The sequence below is a fragment of the Eptesicus fuscus genome, chromosome 10 (genome assembly GCF_027574615.1).
Source record: "Eptesicus fuscus isolate TK198812 chromosome 10, DD_ASM_mEF_20220401, whole genome shotgun sequence".
NCBI classification, from domain to species: domain Eukaryota; kingdom Metazoa; phylum Chordata; class Mammalia; order Chiroptera; family Vespertilionidae; genus Eptesicus; species Eptesicus fuscus.
The window spans coordinates 9,337,021-9,358,813 of record NC_072482.1 but is presented as its reverse complement, the minus strand read 5'-3'; the positions used below and the strand labels follow the sequence as shown (position 1 = coordinate 9,358,813).

General features: G+C 58.5%; 1 protein-coding gene across 1 annotated transcript; it reads left to right on the top strand.

Annotated features, from left to right (window-relative positions):
* Positions 1–1,820: 1,820 nt before the first annotated feature.
* Positions 1,821–15,864, top strand: KCNK17 (potassium two pore domain channel subfamily K member 17). Its single transcript, XM_008151947.3, has 5 exons — positions 1,821–2,057; positions 5,697–5,811; positions 9,846–10,006; positions 10,456–10,630; positions 15,483–15,864. The coding sequence occupies exons 1-5, from the start codon at positions 1,821–1,823 to the stop codon at positions 15,791–15,793; spliced, it is 999 nt and encodes a 332-aa protein (XP_008150169.3). The 3' UTR covers positions 15,794–15,864.
* Positions 15,865–21,793: the final 5,929 nt, after the last annotated feature.

The following is a 21,793-nucleotide window of genomic DNA, read 5'->3' as shown; positions in this document are numbered from 1 at the left end:
CCACCACCACCACCCCCCACCCCCCAGTGGCCCGAGGAGCCCCTCTCAGCTTCCCCCACCCTGTGCATGTGTTCTCTGGATTTCCTGCCCCACCTCCTCCTCTCCCAGCCAGGGCTGATCTCAGGAGCTCACTGGAGAGAGAAAGGAGGGAGGAGTGTCCCCGAAAGTACCAGAATGGAGACAGGATCAATGACAGATGGGTGTGAAGCGAGAGGTTTGGCCATTGTCCCAGAGCCCCTGCCCTTTTCCCCTCAAAGGGGACCAGACATGGATCACTGTGGCCAGATCCCCACTGCCCTCCTCCCAGCCCCTCCCCAGAGACGCCGGCAGGACAGCAAGCAAAGGGTGGCTGTGCTTTTGCCTCATTGGAGACCTGCACAGTGTTCACTGGTCTGGCCCCGCCATGTGTAGGCACTGTGTCAGGCTCTGGGAAGTTCCCGCCCTCCATGTGCACTTAGTCGAGTGGAAGGACTAGCTAAGTAGAGGGGCAACCCCAACCCAGGGCCTAAAATGCTATGAGGAGGGCAAACGAGAGCCCGAGGGAACAGCTGGCAGGGAGGGGGAGGGAGAGGGCAGGGGCCTTGGGGCATCTCAGCGCAGACAGGATCTGCCCTCAGGGAGCTGCGCTGAGGGGCCGGCAAGCGCCAGGGCCCCTGGTCTGGAAGTCCAGAGCTGTCCGTGAGCAAGGCTTAGGAGGTCGGGCTGTCCCGCCCACTTTCCTGGGAATGGTCTCCCCTGACCCTCCCCCAGGGCACCCCTTGACCCCATCACCCACTCTGGGCTCCTGTCTTCTTAAGAGCATTTCCAAACATATTTCCCTGGGAACGCACAGAGTCAGCAGATCCCAGGAGACTTCCACGAAATGAGCTCCGTGGAGGCACGGCCTCCCCTGGGAACCAGCTCTGCTGCCTGGCCTTTCTCCTGCTGGACGGCCACACCTCCGGCCAGAGGAGAGGAGAGACTGAGACCAGTCCTGCCCAGGCCCCGCTCACCGAGGACTGCAAACCTCAGCCCCAGGACCCCGCCGCCAGGCAGGCCCTCAGTGGCCGGACCTCGGGACGGGCCTGAGGCGAGGCTGTGGAGCAGAGGAGGCCCCAGGTGGGACACCCAGGGCAGCATCTACAGCAGCGCGACCCAGATTACATCCCGGCACATCCTGTAGAAGCTGAGGACCCCTGGGGACCCCTTACCACCAGGACCCTCCCTCCATTCTGGCTAGAGGAGGGAGTACGGGGCCTCCTCAGAAGCAGGGAGTGGACAACCCACACACTGATCAGGCCCCTCTGCCTCCCAGGCTCATGGACTGTGCTGACCAGCCGGCCCTCATCGTTGGATGCACAGAGGGAAGGATGAGGGTGTGAGAGAGCCAGGGAGGATTGACAGCAGCAGTCCTTGGAGATGGTCCCCGGAACCAGGGGCTTAGGCAGAAGCCCTAAGAAAATAAACTTGGCTTCTACCTTCTCTTCCCCCTGCGTCTGGTCTCCCGCAGTCCCTCCCCCTGTTTGCTGCAGGACAGCTGAGGGCTCTGGGCCCTTCCTTCTCAGGGCCCGCACCACCCAGCAGCCCTCCCCCTCTCCCTGAGCTGGGCTGGGGGGTGGGCACTCCCCACACGTTCGAGGCGGGGCCAGATGCCACAGCTCAGGCCTCTTTTTGTCCCTGGGATTGGATCCCGGGGCAGGGTGGGGCACGCTGTCCAGCACGCCTCCTCTGCTGAGAAAACTGGGCACGGCCCGAGAAGGGACCAGCAGAGCGCGGGCCCTTCCCCGCCACCTGGGTCCCGGTCCATGGCTCCCCAGGCCGGCCGCCCTGTCTGTCCTCCCATGTGCGGACGGCGAGCCCGGGCAGCGTCCCAGGGCAGGGCCCAGTGCTGCGCCCTGCCGGGCACCGTGCTCCTGCTCCTCGCCTACCTGGCCTACCTGGCCCTGGGCACCGGCGTGTTCTGGATGCTGGAGAGCCCCGCGGCGCAGGCCTCCAAGGCGAGGTTCAAGCGCGACAAGTGGGCGCTGCTGCGGAACTTCACGTGCCTGGACGGCCCGGCGCTGGACTCGCTGATCCGGGTCAGGGAAGAGCGGGGCCGGCCCGGGTGCGGCGGGGAGGCCCGGGCAGGGGAGCGCGGGTGGCGGGCAGAGGGCGACAGGCCATACCCTGGCCCGGGCCAGGAACACGCAGGGAGCATTTCTCCAGAAGGGTGGAGGCGATAGAGGCGGGGACCACGCGGCCGCACGTGGCGGGTGGGGGGAGAGTGTTGGATGGACAGGCAGACAGCAAAGTCCCCCGCTCCAGCGAGAGGAACGCGCCGCGCTGTGCGCACTTTAGGGGCCAGAGGGCTTGACCCGCCCTGTGGAGAGAGGGCTTCGCAGCGCAAACACCCAACTTGGGGATGAGGACGACAGGGGGCGCGCCTACCTGGGTCAGGAGCTGCCAGGGCCGACCCCTTCGAATCAGAACGGGGCCAGGGGGCTCTCAGCCGGCTTGGGAGGTGGCGGGAAGGGGGAGCTGGGACCGGGCGGCGCTGGGACCGGACAGGGCCTGCGGGGGGGAAGGGGCTCAGGGTGCGCTCGCCAGCTTCAGGGTCCTAGAGAAGGAGGGGCGGGTGCAGGGCGCTCTTTAGCTGATTACTCGTTACTCCCAGTTTTTGGACAGGGGCTGGGCAGCCTCCCCAGCCCAGAGACCTGGAAGAGCCTAAGGGGTCGGTGGGCGGGGACGCAGTCTCCTGAGGCCTGAGACTGCTCAGAGGATGGGGGCCCAGCAGGGCTTGCCAAGGGGGAGCAGGGGAGGGTTCTTGGGGCCGGAACATGAAGGATGGACCCTGGTCTTCTCCACCTCAGGGCAGGCGGCCTGGACTGGGAGTTGCTGGGATTTGATGGATGCATTAACATCCCAAACCCTAGCTTGATCCCACACGCAGACAGCTGCACACCTAGCCCACAATCCCCTCGGGGAGGGCAGCCTGCATCCTGGGCATCGGGCTGGGGGGTAGGGGGGGTGGGTCCTGAGCCCTTGGCCTGGGCCTCAGCGGGGCCTGGAGCTGGGTGGGGGAAGGACCTTCTCTGCTAAGGACCTAATGTAGCACCTCCACCCCCCATCTCTAAGCCCCTATGAACACGGCCCTCTGCCTGGTCCCGGAGGCGGCCGCACTCCCCTGGCAGGGCAGGTGAGCGTCCCTGGGCCAGGGCCAGGGCCAGTGATGAGATGGCAATGACGCTAATGCCCCTGTGTAGCACTCCCTGCGCGCCCAGCACTGTCCCTCTGTGGTACCTTGTCTCGTCCTCACCTACCTCACAGGCAGGTACCGTTATTATCACCCCATTTCAGAGCTGAGGAAGCAGAGGTTCAGGGAGGCTAGCACACACGCACGCCACGGAGCCAGGAGGCTGGGCTCTGCACCACCGGGCTCTGCCCAGTGTGGTCTGTGGGTGTGGGTGTTCCTGAGGTTCCCGCAGGGCTTCCCTCTCTGTGCACCCCCCTTCACACCTCCACCCAACCCTCCTCTGGCTTCATCCCCAGGAACAAGGATAGGATGTCCCCAACCCAGATCCCCGCTGTGTGCAGACCTGTACATGCAGCTTCCTAGCAGCCCTGAAGTTCCTCCAAGGTCAAGAGCAGGCGGCCCTCCTCCCAGCCCTCCTCCCCCGCTGGCCTCACATCTACACAGCTCACTGGGGCCTTAGATGCTTCCCGCATGCCCACACCAAATAGGGCCAGAGGCTGGGGCTTCTGACTAGCTCCGCTCTGTCCCCCCTGGACCACTCTGTGCCAGGATGCAGGCCAGGCCGCTCCATCACTCAGCCCTGCAGCAGGCTTTCTGCTTCCGGTCTGACAGCATCTTCTATACTGCCCGCTGCCATAGAGCACACAACCTGATCTTTCTTTAAAAAAAAAAGGAAGAGAAATGCAGACTGGTGCAGCCACTGTGGAGAACAGTATGGAGCTTCCTCAAAAAACTGAAAATGGAACTCCCATTTGACCCAGTAATCCCACTCCTGGGAATATATCCGAAGAAACTAGAAACACCAATCAGAAAGGATATATGCACCCCTATGTTCATAGCAGCACAATTCACCATAGCTAAGATTTGGAAACAGCCTAGGTGCCCGTCAGCAGATGACTGGATCAGAAAACTGTGGTACATCTACACAATGGAATACTATGCTGCCATAAAAAAGAAGGAATTCTCATCATTTGCAGCAACCTGGATGGAATTGGAGAACATTATGCTAAGTGAAATAAGCCAGTCAATGAAAGAAAAATACCACATGATCCCACTCATTTAGGGATAGTAAAGAACATTATAAAGTGGTGAACAAAAAGATAGATACAGAGACAGTAAAGCATCAAACAGACTTTCAAATTACAGGGGGAAAGTTAGGGAGAGGTGGGGGAGTTATGAAATCAAACGAAGGACTTGTATGCATGCATATAAGCATAAACAATGGACGCAAAACTCTGGGGGGGGCGGGCATGTGTGGGTGTGGGGTGGGGGGGGTAATGGTAAGATATGTACACATATAATACCTCAATAAAAAATATTAAAAAAAAAAAATAAGGAAGAGAGAGAGAGAGAGAGAGAGAGAGAGAAACATCAATGATGAGAGAGAATCATTGATCGGCTGCCTCCTGCCCACCCCACACTGGGGATGGAGCCCACAACCTAGGCATGTGCCCTGACCAGGAATCAAACTATGACCTCCTGGTTCATAGGTCAACGCTCAGTCACTGAGCCACGCCAGCCAGGCACACCCTGATCCTTCCTCGCCTTTGCTCAGCAGCCTTGGGAGAGGCCTGTCACTCTCTCTCTGTCGGGCAGAGCCAAGTATGGCCTGGCTCCCAACAACCTTTCGGCCTCCCTATTTGAGATCCCAGGTGCAGTCCTGCCTGCCAGCTACCGGAATGTCCTTCCACTGGGAGCAATCCCATCTGACCCTCAAGGAAAGCCCAGCGACAACATCACCCCTCCATGAAGCCTCCGCCCTTCCCCCCATCAGAATGGGCACCCTTTCTTTCTGTGCTCCTCTGGCACTATATTCGTAGCCATAGGATGACAGCCGTCACTAACATGTACCAGGTCCGGGTACTGTTCTGCATCTTTACACCCAGTGCCTCATTTAACCCTCACCACAGTTCTACGAAGTGGGTGCCGTTAGTGCTCCCATTTTGCAGACAGGGAAGCTGAGGCACAGAGCTGAGTGTCTTGCCCAGGATCATGCCGCTGCACTGCCTTAAAGCTGCATTGACTGCACCGCATTGTCTCCATCCCACTGAGGACTGAGGTCCTGTCTCTTTCATCTCCGTGTCCCCCAAAACACCACAGGTCATGTCTGGCCAGTGCTTGTTGCAAGAATGGGAGTGGGCAGAAAAGAAAATGAGGGGTGTTCTCCCAACCAGTGAGATGTCCTGGGCTGGCCTGGGCCCCGGGGGCAAGGGAAGGGAGGGAGCTGTCCCAGGGGAACCCCTGGTTGGAGGGAGAGAGCCTCCTGGCCCGGGCCAGACTGGGCCAGAGTGGTTGTGAGGATTGTCCATGCGCACCTGTGTGTGTGTGTGTGTGTGTGTGTGTGTGTGTGGTGTGTGTGTACACATGTGTGTGCGTGTGTGTGTGTGTGTGTGTGTGTGGTGTGTACACGTGTGCATGTGTGTGGGGCTGGGTGCAGGAGCCCAGTCACCTCAGAGCCTGGTGGTCACTGCAGCCTCTCCCCCAGGGCATCATCCACGCGTACCAAACTGGGGACATCGTCCTGGGCAATACCACCAGCATGGGGCGCTGGAAGATCATGGACTCCTTCTTCTTTTCCGTGTCCACCATCACCACCATTGGTAAGTGCGGGGTGCGGCCAGGTGAGCATGGCTGGCGCGGTGTCTCCCCATGAGGGACAGGGGCCAGTGCCTTTGGGAGGGGTATCAGGGCCTCGGGACTCCCAGGGTGGGTGGTCCCGGCACTGTGGGTACTACCTGGGAGCAGAGTCCCGGGCTCACAGCAGATCTGCTGTACCAGGTCTGCATTCCCAGGGTCCCCAGGAGTTGGCGTCAAGCTCAAGGTTGAGAAGCATCGCTCTAGGGGCTTCTGCCTCACAGAACCCCTTGGGAAGCAGGGGGTCTCCCCTGGGCAGGTGTAAAGACGCTCTGGGCCAAAACCACCCAACACTGAGCCCAGGGGTAGTTGGGGGTGGGGCGAGGGTGGTGGTGGGAGGTGAGGAAGGGGGAACCGGAATCCAAAACAGCCTTGCGACCTGTTCTTGCCTTTGGTGAGAGGTGGCCACTCCCGGAGGCCACTCCTCAGCTCACGAAGGCACCCCTTCAACCCATCACTCTCCTCTCCAAGCCCCCTGCCTCCCTCACCGGGGACACTGGGATGGATCCCTGCCTCCACCCAGTTTCCCTAGCCCTGCCCTCAGGAGAGCAGAGACGGAACCTGTCCCAGGAGGGCACCTGGGGACTGTTGTGAGCTGAAGGTGAAGAGCAGCCTAGATCCCCAGCTCTAGACCCAGGAAGTAAGTAAAGAGCCCCATCCTCCTGCCCTGGTGCCAGGCCCAGCCCCTGCATGACACAGGAGTCACCACCAGGTGGCAGGCTGACACCGCCAGTGGCTCGGGCTACCTCCACCAGCCAGGATCCTCTCAGGAAAGCATGTCCCAGCCTCTGTCCTCCCAGACAGGAGCCAGGCCGCAGCACCCAGAGGACTCTCCATCTAGTTTTAAATCAGCCAATACTTCTTGGAAGCAGGTCTCAGGGCTACTGGAGCTTGGACAGCCCTCCACCTTGAGGCAAGCATGCCTGGGGCCCTCAGGCTCCATGGACCCTGTGCCTGTGGGGACGATGTGTATTCATCTCTGTGCCCCCAGGATCTAGCACAGGCCCAGCACTCAGTGGACACTCAACAGGCACTGACACTCATTCCAAAGTGCCCATTCCACCAGCACGAATGGAGTTCCAGGGCGGGGGATATGGAGGCACAGTCACATGTGTAGGGGTCTTAAGTCTCTGAACCCCACACCTCCCCACCCTCTGCCCCAGACCTGTGACTTTGGCTCCTGGACTCCGGAATTTGCAGCCTGTCTCTTCCCAGCCCTGCGGGGCTTAGCCTGGCCTATGTCCCTGTCCATTTCTCTCCGCTCAGTTCCACTGTCTGCGCTGGCTGATGGGCAGAGGGCAGAGGAACGGAGGCCGCGCCCCACCCTACCCTTATGGTCTACTTTAACATTTGAGATTTTGTGCATACGGTCCAACCTCCAAGGACAGGGCTTTCATTTTCGTGTTACGGATGAGGAGACTGGGGCACGGAGAAGCACGGAGAAGCACACTATCCCAAGGTCACGTGGCTGGTAAGCAGCAGAGTTGGAATCTGAAACCCAGCGGAGGGACTGCATTGCTCTTTCCAATGCCTTGGGACCAGCGTAAGGGCTGTCCTTTCCAAGCCCTAGAATGAAACGGGGTGTGACAGGCACACGACCCTTCTGGGCCAGCAGGACAGGCCTGAGCCCTGAAATCGTTCATCGTCTGTGAAGTCCGTCCCCAGCTCGCTCATTTGTCCACTCATCTATCCATCCATTCATGTAACAAAAAGACTGCGTTCCTAGTGCGGGCCTGATAGTTCTAGGTGCCGGCGATACAATGGTGAGCAGAACTGGCAAGTCCCTTCCCTTGGGGGTGCTGACATTCTACTGCGAGGAAACACAAACAAACTAACAAATGCATAGACAATATTCGGGTTATAAGAGGTGCTTAGAGAAAAATAAAGCCAGGTAAGGGGGTTCGATAGTGATGAGAGGCGGGGACTACTGTACATGGGCTGGCCGTTGAAGCAGAAACATAAACAAAATATGAGAGCAAGTCATGCAGGTAACCGGGGACAGAACCTTCCACCAGCACGTGCAAAGGCCCTGGGGTAGAGCGTGGCCGGTGTGTTTGGTGAGCAGCAGGAGGCACAGATGGCTGCAGAGGGTTGGAACTGAGGACTGACTTTGGAGAAGGGTTAGGGGAGTGCAACCACTGAAGACCTTGCAGGGCCCTTGCTAAGTGTCTTAGGGCTGGACTATCAGCGTGCAAGAGGGGACAGGTGGGAGGAATGCCGAAGTGACAGGTGGCGTAGATGGGGCCATGGCCACCAAGCATTCAACGGGCAGGTGAGGGCTTCACTGATATCCATCAATTCTGCTCCCTGAGGGCTGACTGAGGAGGATGGGGAGGAGAAAGCCCCCTTTCGTATCAGCCTCGGGAAGGCAAAGGCATCCATGGAGCTCCTCCCAGATCCGGAATCTCAGTGCTGCCATCCCACAGGTCGGGATGAAAAGGTCAAACCCAGGAAGTGCCTCTGACTCCAAAACCCATGCTCTAGACTAGTGTTCCCGCCCGCCTCTCCCGGGACCGTGCCTCTGAGACCCCTAAGTGAGGCGGGAGAGTGTAAACCACCAGTTTCAGTGCAAATGAGTGTGCGGGGGGGGGGGGCACTTTAAGCAGTGATGTGGGGCAGGGTGCAAGGCATCTGTTCCTCTATTTACACATTCATTCCCATATTTCCAATTCATTCATTCATTCATTCATTCATTCATTCTTATACTCTTTCAACTCACATATGGTGGGCTCCTATTGAGTGTCAATCCTGTGCCAATTATTGAGAATATAAAGATGATTACGACCCAGCCCCTGCCCCGAAGGGGCTCACGACCCTCAGGAGCAGCAGACACGGGAATAAATCATTCTCAGGCAGTGAGTGGGTTATCCTCAAAGCCTGCAGAGTGTGTGTGTGCAGGCAGCGGGGGGGGGTGGGGGGGGGGAAGCCACTTCTCCGCCAGACCATTTACAGGTGGGCATGGAGGGCAGGAAGCACACTCTTGGTAGGGGGGTATCATGTTCAAAGGCACAGGGGGAGGAGGGGTTGGGGGGTTCAGCGAGCAGGAGTGCAGCCAGAGATGGGCTAGGTGAGAGTTTGGACTTTCCCCAGCAGACATGAGGAGTAATACGGAATGATAACCTGGGGGTGATAGCATCAGGTTTGTGTTTTAGAAAGACAAGACAGTGGTGACCAAGAATGGGGGAGACAGAGGTGGAGGGGAACGGAGGAGAAAAGAATGTGCAGGCTGACAGAACACCTCACTCTCCCCTAGCCTCCCCTTCCCTGACCTTCCTGACAGAGGCCCCAACCTCCCCCTCCCGCAGGTCCCCTGATGTGCATCCCCTGCCCCTCACTCCTGAGGGGTTTGGGAAGGAACCCAGGTGCATTAGTCAGCACCCTCTGGAAATCAGATATCAAGACCGAATCAGGTGTGGGGGGAAGGGGGGAGTGAGCTTTGAAAGACAGAGAGGAGCAGGAGAGATGGTGAGAGCCTCAGGCTGCAAAGCAGGTCTGAGGCCTGTGACAGGAGAGAAGGAAGGAAGGGCTTGAGGGGGATGAGCCGCAGACTGCAGTGGGGCTCGGCCAGCGAGGGGCGTCCCAAGCAAGATGGCCTGTGGGAGGAGGCCTGCGTCAGGCAGGAGCCACCAGCTTGGGCACCGGGAGCCACCTGGGGACAGCAGCTTCAATGGCGCAGTAGATCCCAGAGGCGCAGGGGCTGGCGGCTCCAAGGCCTCCCATGTGCCTGTGCCCCATTCCCCTGCCCCCAGAGAGGGAGGAGGTGAAGGGACGGAAGACGGGGCTCTCACACTCATGGGTTTGAGCTCATGTGCTCTGCCGAGCCTCCAGGAGCTTCAGCTTCCCAATCTGTACCACGTGGGCATAACCCCGTTGGGAAGGAGGGAACGGGTGCCTCGGCCCCCTGCACAGGCTGATACACACCAGCTGCCATGTCTGAAGTGGGTTAGGAACAGGGACCCCAGCGACGGAAGGGTCCCCTGATGTGCCCGTCTCCCCTCAGGCTACGGCAACCTGAGCCCCCACACGATGGCCGCCCGCCTCTTCTGCATCTTCTTTGCTCTGGTGGGGATCCCGCTCAACCTCGTGGTGCTCAACCACTTGGGGCACCTCATGCAGCAGAGTGTGCACCGCTGTGCCCGCAGGCTGGGGGGCGCCTGGCAGGTGAGGGCCCAGGGCAGCGGGGGAGGGGCGGGGCGCGTCCCTTGTGGAATGAGGGGTGTGCTGGCAACCGTGGCCACTGATAGCCAGGGCAGTCACTGCCCCGGTGAGAGTCTCTGGTGGGAATGGGGGCTCTGGAGGGACCAACGTTGGGAGAACTGGGAGTCAGGGTTACCGTGGGGATGAGGTGGATGGAGGGGGCGGTCACGGTCCAAAAGGGGAGTTTTAGTAATAAAGGAGCTCAGTGGGGGAGACATGGTGGGACCTGGTAGACAGGAAGGGCCCAGGACCAAGGCCCTGGCTGGAAACCTGGGGAACACAGCCAGGTGGAGAGGCCCCGAGGGCAGCCCCCTCTCACTGCCTGCAGCTCAGGTGCCCCGGGCTGTCTGCTCCCGGCTGGACAGCATGGGGGGCTGAGCCACGTGGGGGCTGAGCGCTGTGTGCATCCCCAGGACCCGGCCAAGGCCCGCTGGCTGACGGGCTCGGGCGCCCTCCTCTCGGGCCTCCTGCTCTTCCTGCTGCTGCCGCCCCTGCTCTTCTCCCACATGGAGGGCTGGAGCTACGTGGAAGGCTTCTACTTCGCCTTCATCACCCTCAGCACCGTGGGCTTCGGCGACTACGTGATCGGTGAGAGCCCCAGCGGCCAGCGGGAGAGGGGGCTGAGACTCCGCGGCCTGGCCCTCCCCTCGCCTGCCCGCTTGGCCGCCTCCCCTGGGTACCTGCTGCATACCAGGCCCGGTGGGGTTAAACCCACCTTCGCTGTGTGAGGAGGCCAAGGTCACCCAGCCAACAGGTGACAACTGGAGTCTGAACCAGCCTCAGGCTGTGGGGCGCCCTCCTGGCCACCTGACAAGCACTGGGAGGGCCTCGCGTGTCCTCGGGCCCCACTCTCATTCTGGGAGCTCACCAGATAGGGGAGTCCCTGAACCGCTCCCCATCTGTCCTTGTCCCAGGTCTCTCCTCCCCACCTCACCCACCCTCTGAGACGCCAGGCTTCCCATAGTCCCCTGGGGTGGGCCCGGGGGGTGTCAGGCTGGAGAGTCGGGAGACAAGGAAAACCCTGGCCCCCACAGGAAAATAATTGGCAGCCGCACTCTGAGCGCCAGCAAGGGTGGGCTGCGTGGTCCCAAGGGCCCAACGGGGGGTTCAATCTGTGATTTAGCCCCACGTGGGTCCCGGAAAACCTTGCATAATAAAGCTGAGGCAGACGCCCAGCAGGTGGCAGTAGAGGACAGCCTGTGGGGCAGGCGGGCGGAGTGGCTCCCGCAGCTGAAGGTTCACCCGCCGCCGAGCAGTGGCCACTGGCACCACCACCACACAGGGCTCCGGGGGCTCTGTGTACCCGCTCGGATCCCTGGACCTAAACTGGGGAGGAGGCCCTGCCCTCCGCACTCCTTTGGAGACAGAACCCAGCCTGGAACACTGAAATGAGGTTTTACCGAGTAACAGGTCATCAGGCAGTCCAGAGCCATGAGTGCCACCATTTTATCTATTGATTTTTTTTATTGATTTGAGAGAGAGAGAGAAAGAGAGAAAGAGAGAGAGGAGACATCAATCAGTGGACTCCTGCAGGTGCCACAACCTGGGTATGTGCCCCTGACCGGAATCGAACCCTCCACCTTTTGGTGTATGGGGCAACGCTCCAATCAACTGAGCAACACTGGCCAGGACATAGCACCCACTTTACTAAGGAGGAAGCTGAAGCTCAGAGAGACCAAGCCACTTGCCTGAGGTTGCACAGCAAGTGAGATACCAGTTTTGATCTGTTTAACTCCAGAACTCAGACTCTGTCCAGACCACCTCACACAGCCCCTCTGGGCCTCGGGGCTCCTAAGGTGTTGCCCGCACAGAGCACAGTGACGATGGCAGGTGGACTCGAACATCTCTGTCTTGCCCCCGCTTGGCCCTTATGATTTCTAAAACTGACAAGTGCCGCCCTGGGTGGTGTGCTCAGTGGTTAGAGCATCGGCCCTCAGACCGAAGGGTCATGGGTTTGATTCCCGTTCAAGGGCACGTATCTGGGTTGCAGGTTCAATCCCCGGCCCTGGTTGAGGCTCGTGCGGGAGGCAACCAATCAGTGTGTCTATCTCACATTGCTCTTTCTCTCCCCCTCCCTCCCTTCCTCCCTCCCTTCCACGCTTTCTAAAAATAAAAGGGGAAAAATAAAAACGACAGGTGCTATCCTGTCACCTGCCCAGCTCCTCTGAAAACCTCCGCTTTTCCCCATAGTCTCAGGCTGGAATACGGAATCCATGAGCAGGCCTGTGGGAGCCTCTCGGGGCCTGGCCCTCCCCTCCCCGCCCTCTCCACGCTGAGCCCTCTCCCTCACGCTGGCCCTGGGCCTCCCTCACACACTCTTCTGTCAGCGGCAGGAGCAGCCTCAGCCTAGGGCTGTGTGGCCTGACGGCCCTGCAGCAGCCCCGCCCCTCAGGGCTCAGAGGATGGAACAGGATTTGTCCCCAGGTCGTCCTAAGCCCAGAAGGCTGGTTCTCTAAGAGCCCAGTGCAAGGGAAGGGCAGAAAGGTGGGAAGAGGACCCCTACTAGGGTACCTTGTGGGAGGAGCTAACAGGGAAAGCCTATGTGGGCTGAGGGGAACCCCTGAGGAAGTCCAGAGACCCCTGAGGCGGGTGGGGAGGCGGGGCAGCCCCCTCTAGACTTGGGCGCCCTGGCAATGGAAGACAAGGCCTCACCCCCATCGAGGGAGGGGCAGGGGCATCTGCACAGCGGCCTCTACAGGGGTGAGAAGGGCTGGGGTCTCTGCTACCCTGTGAGCCCCCCTGTGGGGAGTGCCGGGCAGGGTATGGGCACAGACCTCCCAGAGCCCCTGCCACCCTGGCTTAGAGGGGCGGCGGGCAGAGCCGTCCCTTCACCTCCTCTCCTGAGATTTGCTACTGTAGCTGTTTCAGTGCCTGTGGAGAGTGACCACACTGAGCCCTTGCTGCCCGCCCACAAGGGGAAACTGAGGCTGAGATGGGAAAGACCTTGACTAAGGTCATAGAGCAGGCAAGCCTCGGGCAGGTCTAGGGTAGACGCCCAAGGAGGGCTCCTCACATGCATGTGTTCCAGAATCTTCCACACTGAGAAGGAACAAACCCCACTCTCCCTTTCCCATGCCTCGCAGCCTTCCTATCCTCCAGGGACAAGGCCAAACCCCCGTCCCGGGTGGGAATGCTGAGGCCCACCGCCTGGGCTGTGGGTGTCCGTGGTCCCTGCGGCACAGCCACGGGGGCGCTGTCCCAGCTGCTCCTCTGAAGGCTGTGGTGGGATGGGCCCCGGTCCCAGCTGCCTGCTCCTCTCTGGACCCGCAGCCCCCACAATTGCATTTGCAGCTCAGTTGAGCGCCTTGCCAGCTGCCAGGTGTCCTGCCACTTATGATTTCAGCTAAAAAAAAAAAAAAAAAAATGAAATAAACTGGAGAGGAACACCTCCTCCCCTCGGTTGCCAGGAGCACGCTGAGCTGGCGGGTGGCAGGGGCACGGAGCTGCTCACTGCTGATCTCGTTTGGGACCGCCGGCGGAATCGTGGCCCATAACCCAATCAGCCTAATCCAATCCCGCTCCTGCCAGGCAGCGAGCTCGGTCCCGGGCTGCAGGCTCTTCCCCGGGCGGGGCCTGGGCCAGGGGCTTGGCTGTGAGAGGACGGGACGGAGAGGTTGTCTTGGGCCAACAGGACAGGACGGGGGGCGGGGGGGGGGCGGTCAGAAGGCCGGTACAGGAGCTAAGACAGAAAGGATATCCAGGAAGTAGGAGGACAGGCCATCTTTTGCATGATCCCCGTCTATTGAGGGAGGCCCGGCGGACCCCAGGAAACAGACAGCGGGAAGAACTGCGTTATAGAGCAAGCCCTCGGCAAGACTTACCTAAGCCTCACAGCAGCCCCCACTCACCGCCTCCCTCAGCTGTTACGTATCCAGTCCTGACTGTGTTGGGGACACCAGTGTGGGGACCCAGTGCGAGTGAAACCATCACCCAGCTACAGGGAACAATGCGCCACCCTGTTGCAGGCGCCCTCTGAGCATTCAGATGCCTGAACCCACCTGGTGGTAGTCACAAGGGTCTTAGAAGGTGGACACCCTCATTGCCTCCGCTTTAGAGATGAGGAGCTGAGGCCCAGAGGTAATAAGTAACTTCCCCGACAAAAGCACAAGCACGGAGAGATCTTAGCAGAGGGGCCCAGTCTAGTCTTTGGGGAGTGACATCTGAACTGCTCTCTGAAGGAGGAGGGGAAGACAACAGGCCAAGAAGAATTTCTTTTTACTATACTTTTATTGATTTCAGAGAGGACGAGAGAGGGAAAGAGGTGAAAACATCAGCCCTAGCTGGTCTGGCTCGGAGGGTAGAACATTGCCCTGCAGACTGAAGGGTTCCAGGTTCAATTCCAGTCAAGGGCACAAGCCTGGGTTGTGGGCTCGATCCCCAGTAGGGGGCGTGCAGGAGGTGGCCAATCAATGGTTCTCTCTCATCATTGATGTTTCTATCTCTCTCTCCCTCTCCCTTTCTCTCTGAAATCAATAAAAATATATATTTTTAAAAAAAATCAATGATGAGAGAGAATCATTGATTGGCCGCCTCCTGTATGCCCCCTACTGGGGATCAAGCCCACAACCCAGGCATGTGCCCTTGATAGGAATCTAATCCAGGACACTTCAGTCTGCAGGCCGGCAATCTATCCACTGAGCCAAACCAGCTAGGGGCCAAGAAGAATTTGAAATGAAGAACACTCTGAGCCTAGGGGGAAGTAAGTGCAAAGGTCCTGGGGCAGGAGAGACGATAGATGAAGACTTGGGAAGAAGACCAGAGTGACTGGAGCACAATACTCCAAGGGGAGAAGTGTGCAAGTCGAGGCCGGGGAAGTAAATAGTGGCCTTGGGATAACAGCATTTCATCCTAAAGCCCAGGGGGAGAAATTATTTCCCCATGTCCCAGGTGAGGGGCCATCAGACAGATGAAGGTCACACAGCCAGTAAGAACAGAGGCAGGAAACAAACTCCAGCGGTTCCGTCTGTTCTTCCTAAAGGTCCTGGCAAACTGCCTCCCTTCAGATATGAGAAAACCACACACAGAGACACGCAAACAGCCCGTCAGGCATCAGGATCTCTTGGAGGGCTTTGTGAAAATACGGATGCTGGGCCCACCCCAGACGTTCCTGATTCGGTGGGTCCGGAGTGGCGCCCAATCGTTTGCATTCCTCACAAGCTCTCGGTTGGTGCTGCTGCTCCAGGGCCCTGCTCTGAGAGCCGCTGGAATAGAGCACAGAGCACCTTAGACAAACAGGAACTCTCGCTCCCAAGCCCACGGTGCCAACCCAGGGGGGCGTCCTGCATGCTCTCCGAGGCGACCGCCAGGCCAGCGGTCTCGGACCGGTTTGGACTTCCCATATTCTGCTCGTCCGTGTCAAGCCAAGTCTGCCCATTTCTGTTTGGGGAACGTGGCCCTGACTTTCCCAGGACTCCAGCCTCTGACCTTGCCTCTCCCCTAGGGATGGACCCCTCCCGGCAGTACCCACTGTGGTACAAGAACACAGTGTCCCTGTGGATCCTCTTTGGGATGGCGTGGCTGGCCCTGATCATCAAACTGATCCTCTCCCTGATGGAGACCCGGGGGAGATCATATTCCTGCTGCCACCACAGCTCCAAGGGGGACTTCAAGCCCCGAAGCTGGAGGCAGGGCCCAGAGGGGGAGGCCGAGCCCCACTCCCCACGGCCAGGCTGCTATCCGGAGGGGCCTGTGGGAGCCAGGCAGCATTCGGAAGCCTCGACTCAGGTCTCACGCTGTGGGAAGCAGAGCTAGTTGTACTCCAGGGTTTGTTCCCCCTTCTTTCTCAGTAGCAAGACCCCTTATTTTCATCTTGGTACAGGGCCACCCAGACGAAAGACTACATTTTTTTTTTTTATGTCTTCTTTTGAGACTGGGTGCAGCTTTGTGACCAAATTCTGCCCACTAGGGTCCATAAAGAAGTATTCTGTGTGGCTTCAGTGCTGGGGGGAGGGGGGGCAATGTGGGTTCTTCTTCCCCAGTTCCTTTTTTTTAAAATTCTTTATTGTTTGAAGTGTTACATGTGCCTCCTTTCCCCTCATTGATCTCTCCCCGGCCGTTCCCACCCCCAGCACATGCCATCGCATCCCTACTGTCTGTGTCCATTGCATACAAGTCCTTTGGTTGACCTCTTACCCCACCCCCTACCCCCCTGCCCCTGCCTTCCCTCTGAGGTTTGGCGGTCTGTTCAATGCTTCTCTGTCTCTGGATCTGTCCCTGTTCATCAGTTTATGTTGTTCATTATATTCCACAAATGAGTGAGATCATGTGATATTTATCTTTCTCTGACTGGTTTATTTCATAATGCTCTCCATGTCCATCCATGCTGTTGCAAATGGTAAGAGTTCTTTCTTTTTTATAGCAGCGTAGTATTCCATTGTGTAGCTGTACCATGGATTTTTTTAATCCACTCATCTGCTCATGGGCATTTAGGCTGTTTCCAAATCTTAGCTATTGTAAATTGTGTGCTATGAACATAGGGGTGCATATATCCTTTCTGATTGGTGTTTCGAGTTTCTTGGGATATATTCCTAGAAGTGGGAAGACTGGGTCAAATGGGAGTTCCATTTTTAACTTGGGTTCCCTGGGCAGCTGGATTCTTGGTCTCTGCTCCCGTCCACCATCCTACAGAGCATCACAGGGGCGGGGGCTCCTGTGGCCCCTCCCTGTGGGCAGACCCTTTAACATCAGGGCCCTCCTGAACTGGGCCAGGGGCAGCCTTTTGGCTGAGGACAAAGCTTGCGCCATCTGGCCTGGGCCTAAGTGGGACTGAGGACAGAACCAGGGACAAACACCAGTAAGTAACAAGGCTCATTTTTGAGGAAACTCCATACTGTTCTCCACAGTGGCTGCACCAGTCTGCATTCCCACCAGCAGTGCACGAGGGTTCCTTTTTCTCCACATCCTCACCAGCACTTGTCGTTTGTTGATTTGTTGATGACAGCCATTCTGACAGGTGTGTGATGGTACCTCATTGTCATTTTGATTTGTATCTCTCGGATGATTAGTGACTTGAGCATGTTTTCATATGCCTTTTTTTATTTTAATCCTTACCTGAGGATACGTTTTTATTGAGGGGGAAAGAGAAAGAGAGAGATAGAGAGAGAGAGAGAGAGAGAGAGAGAGAGAGAGAAACAGAGATTGGTTGCCTCCTGCACGTCCCCTGACCAGGGATTGAATCCAAAACCTAGGTATGTGCCCTGACCAGGAATCAAACCCACCATCTTCATGGTGTATGGACGATGCTCCAACCAACTGAGCCACCCAGCCAGGGCCCCGCTCTGTGTGTTTGTTAATCCTCACCTAAGGATATTTTTCCAATGATTTTTTAGAAAGAGTGGAAGGGAGGGGGAGAGAGAAACAGGGATTGGTTGCCTCCCAATTGAGCCTGCAATGTGCCCTTGACCGGAATCGAACCCGAGACCTTTCAGTCCAAGGGCCAACGCTCTCTCCACTGAGCCAAACCGGCCAGGGCCCCACTTCGTTTTTTTAGCTGGCTGCATGCTGATATAGCGGCCGGAGCTCTGGCAGCCTGCCGCACCAGCAGGTGGAGGCCATGTTTGATATTGGCGGCCCAAGAGAATAGGAAGAGCCTGGGTTCCTGATGGTCACAGAGACACCATAACAAGCCGGGACCAAATACCACCAGACTTCACCCACGGGCTAGAGAAATAAATGTCTATCTTATTTGAAACACTATTATTTGGGGTTTCTCTGACATAAACAGAAGTAATTCAAATGTCACACACATACCCAGAGATAAGGCAGCATCTGAGACGGGAGCATACACAGGAAGCCACCTCCTCCCAGGTGAGCCTGCCCAGGACTGGGGGAGGGAACGGACTGAGGGCTGGAGTGTGGCCCTACACCCCGAGACCGTCCAGGGCAACTCGCTCAAGATTTGCTGAGAGCTCTCCCTGCTTGGCTGCAAGTGAACTCCAAGCTCTGTCGTTCACTCACACCACAGAAAAGCCGGGCAGACAGTGGGTCCTCCTGCCTCCCCCGCCCCACTGCCTGGGAAGGCTCCGACCACAGATTGCAAAGCCAGGTAGGGTTTGCAGAGGTCACTTCTGTTTGCAGAGCATCTTACTGGAGCACTTCTATCTCTCACCCAGGATTGCTACCAGTCAGAACATAACGGTGTGCTCCGCACCACACCCGGGTCCCCAAACCCAGCCAGCACCTGCGGGTTCCCTGGGCAGCTGGGTTCTTGGTCTCTGCTCCCGTCCACCTTCCTGCAGAGCATCATGGGGGCCGGGGGCTCCTGTGGCTCCTCCCTGTGGGCAGACCCTTTAGCATCAGGGCCTTTCTGACCTGGGCCAGGGGCAGCCTTTTGGCTGAGGGCAAAGCTGGGACTGAGGCCAGAACCAGGGACAAAGTGGGACTGAGGCCAGAACCAGGGACAAACACCGGTGAGGAACAAGGCTCATGCCCACTTCCTAAGGCCCACAGGCTGCGCAGAGGTAAACGGGGGTGAGGAAGAGATTGTTGAAGGTATGGAGTGGCGTCCTTTGTACCTAACACACTCCAAAAAGAGGACCTCGTCACGCAAGGCTGGGCCAGAGAGAGGCCCGTGCGCTGGGTTGGCCTCTGTGGTCCCAGCTCCCCTGAGCACTCTCTCCTCGGGCCTGGCCTCTCTAGACAGGGTCCCTGTTCCCCCATCAAACCCTTCGCCCGCCCTAAGCACACCCCTACTCCAGTTCAGAATGTCTGCCCCAGGGAGAACCAACCTGTGGTGTTGGGGGTGGGGCAAAGGAAGGATTCTGATTGGCCAGTTCCATGCAGATGTCTGCTCCACAGCCAATGAGAAGAGTCGCTGGAACTGTCTTAAAACCCCACAAAGTGGGGAGGGATAGGTGAATAGTGAGGGGTGTGGAGTGGGGAGATCATAAGAAGCCATGTTTGGAAAGGGCACAAGAACAGACTCAGACCTCTGGACAGAAATCACAGAACAAAGTGGGCAGTGAGCGCTCTCCCCCACAGGCAAGAGGGAGGGGTGGGAGTGATGATGACATGATAAGGGCTGCCTGAGAAGCTGTCCTGCGGGGGTGCGGCCAGGAACCAAGGCATCTAGGAACCAAGGCGTTCATTCCATTCCTTCACAGCCTCGGCCAGGCCCCCAAGGCCTAAGGAGGAAGGAGAGAGGTCCCCTCAGGGCAGTCGGGTGTGGCTGTTAGGGGTGCGGAGTTTGGAGCCAGCCTGCCTGGCTCCCCATCTCTGTGACCCTGGGCAAATCACTTAAGGTCCCTTTTTCTCCTCTCCAAATGGAGCTAGGAGCAGGCTGGTCTCCCTGGCTTAACTGAGCGAGTGTGTGAGTGAGTGTGTGAAGTACCGGAGGAGTGGGCCTCAGCCCAGAGGAGGCAGTTGTGCATTTCAGCTGCTGGAGACTCACACCCACCCCAGGCAAGGCAGGAGCAGGCAGGGCAGGCGGCTCTGTGGCAGGCGGTATCTCTGCCGGCCCCTCTTGGGGCCTGAGATGACCTGGCAGATAGGGCTGAGCCAGCGGTGATGCAGGACTGGATGAGGGTCCGGACATGAGTCACAGGGAGCCCTCCTGGCAGAGACCGGAGGTGTGTGTGGAGTCGGCAAACCAGGGCCACTGCTGCCCCCATGGCACCGGCACCGAGGGGCAGGCAGCCCCCCACACCAGCGCCACCTCTGTCTCTCCTCCCAACGGGCTGCCCAGCTCGGTGGCTGCAGAGCAGCCAGGGCAAAATCAGACCCCGTGTCCCCTGAGGGTGTCCTTTCAAACAGTGGCATCTGTTAGCACCCTCACCACCATCACCATCACTTCCTGCTATTTATCGGGAGCTTGTTATGGATCAGGCACTGTTCTAAGCTCTTTACTTCCACTAAGTAAGTTACTTCTCCCCTCAACGCGGTGAGGGAGCAGCCATTATTTTTAATGCTGTTTTAAGGTGAGGAAAAGGAGGTTTTTTGGTGTGTGTTCAGACCAAAGGTCACCTGTCCCTGCGGGTCATCAGGAAGGGCTGCCACCAGGCCTCTGGAGGAAGACCAGCGCCCCGATGGGGGCAGGAGACACCTCTAAGCCCTGTGTGACCTGGACCAGCCTCCCCGGTCCTAGGCCTCCTCGTCTGCAGAGGAGGAGGCTAGTTCCAGGGAGTCTGCACTTTACTGCTACTCCCTCGGCTTTCGTCTGGATTGTCCTCGCTGACCACATCTCAGGGAGGGCAGTTCCCGGCCCCACCCCTCTCCTGGGGGCTGCCTCAAGCACTTGGATCCAAGGACGCCTGCTCTTGTATACACGCACACGCACACACACACAGACACGCACACACACACAGACACGCACACGCACACACACACAGACACGCACGCACACTTCCCCAGGGCCCCTCCAATCCTGAAGGCCTAGCTGGGGGAGGGGTGGCCATTTATTTTAGGCGCCGGACCAGAGAAGGACTGAACTCTGGGAGCCAGAGGGCTCCTCAGTCTGGGGCAACAGCAATGCTGAGACACCCATCTCCAGTTCCCTTGTCCCCTTACCTCACCGTGTCCCCACCCCTGGGCCCTGGGCCCAGAGAGCACTGCCCTGAGGTCACCCCCTCCGCCCTCCCTAAACCACCCCCTCTGCTGGTCCCTGGGCCTCCCCCCAACCCCACCCCACACACAGTGCTGAGCCTGGCCCTGACCCCACTGACCTCTCCCCTCCCCCCATACACAGTGCTGGAGCCTCTGTCTCCTACCCCCCTTTGCCCCCCGCAACTCATCTCCAGTTAGAATTGTTTCCCGGGGCCAAGGAGATGGTCTCCCTCCTCTGAGGCCTCTGGGCCCCTCCCTAGGGCCTTCAGCGTCTCCACTCCAATCACCAATCTCTCCAATCCCTCCTGGACCCAAGGTAGACCCAGGCCTGGAGGCAGGAAGGGCAACTGAAGCTGGGTGTCCCCACCCCAGTTACGGCCCTGTGGGGAGCCAAGGATGCTCCCCACCCCACCGCACAGTCTTCAGAAATGGGAAAATGAAACCGCACACACTGGCTCCCACCAGCCATTGAGGTTCCCCTCTCAACGCCCCCCCCCCCCCGCCCCCGCCTGCCCACATTCCAGCTTTTCCACATCTCAGACCAACTTTTACCTCATTTATTCTTCCCTGGACTCAGGCAGACATGCATCTGTCTCCTGACTCGAGCACTTGCTTGCTGTGCAACATTTGAGAAGCCACAAAACCACTCTGAGCCTGTCTCCTCATCCCTAAATTGGAAACCCTGAAGTCAACCTCAGGAATGTTGGATGGATATGGGGGCGTGAGTAATGGATGAGAAAGCACCCATGTTGTATCCGGCACAAAATCGGGCTCAGAAAGTTGTGTACCCCTCCCTTCTTCTTGGATTGAGCATCTCTGAGGAGACCTCCTGGACCCGCCTGCTCTTTGGTCTCCAGTGGACTTGGGGGGGTGGAGGGACAGGAAGTGAGGTGGAGATGGGAGGAATAAACGTGCCTGAGCTCCGGGAAGCCAGGGCAGAGGGTCAGGGTGTGTGCTGGAGGGGCCTCTCCCCCGCCCACTAGCCAGGCCTCTGGGGTCAGGTCGCTGCCCTGGGGGAGGCGGCAGAGGAGTGGGTGTGAGCCTTCGCCTCACGATGATTATTCATCTCTCTGCTCCCTCCACTTCCAGACTTACTCTGAACCCTCGGGAGGGGGACAGGGACTGAGTCACCCAGGCTCCTTTGGTCTTTCGCTTCTGGCTTGATTGGGCCCAAGAGGGAAAGTGATGGGACAGAGGCTGGGAGAGAAGCCA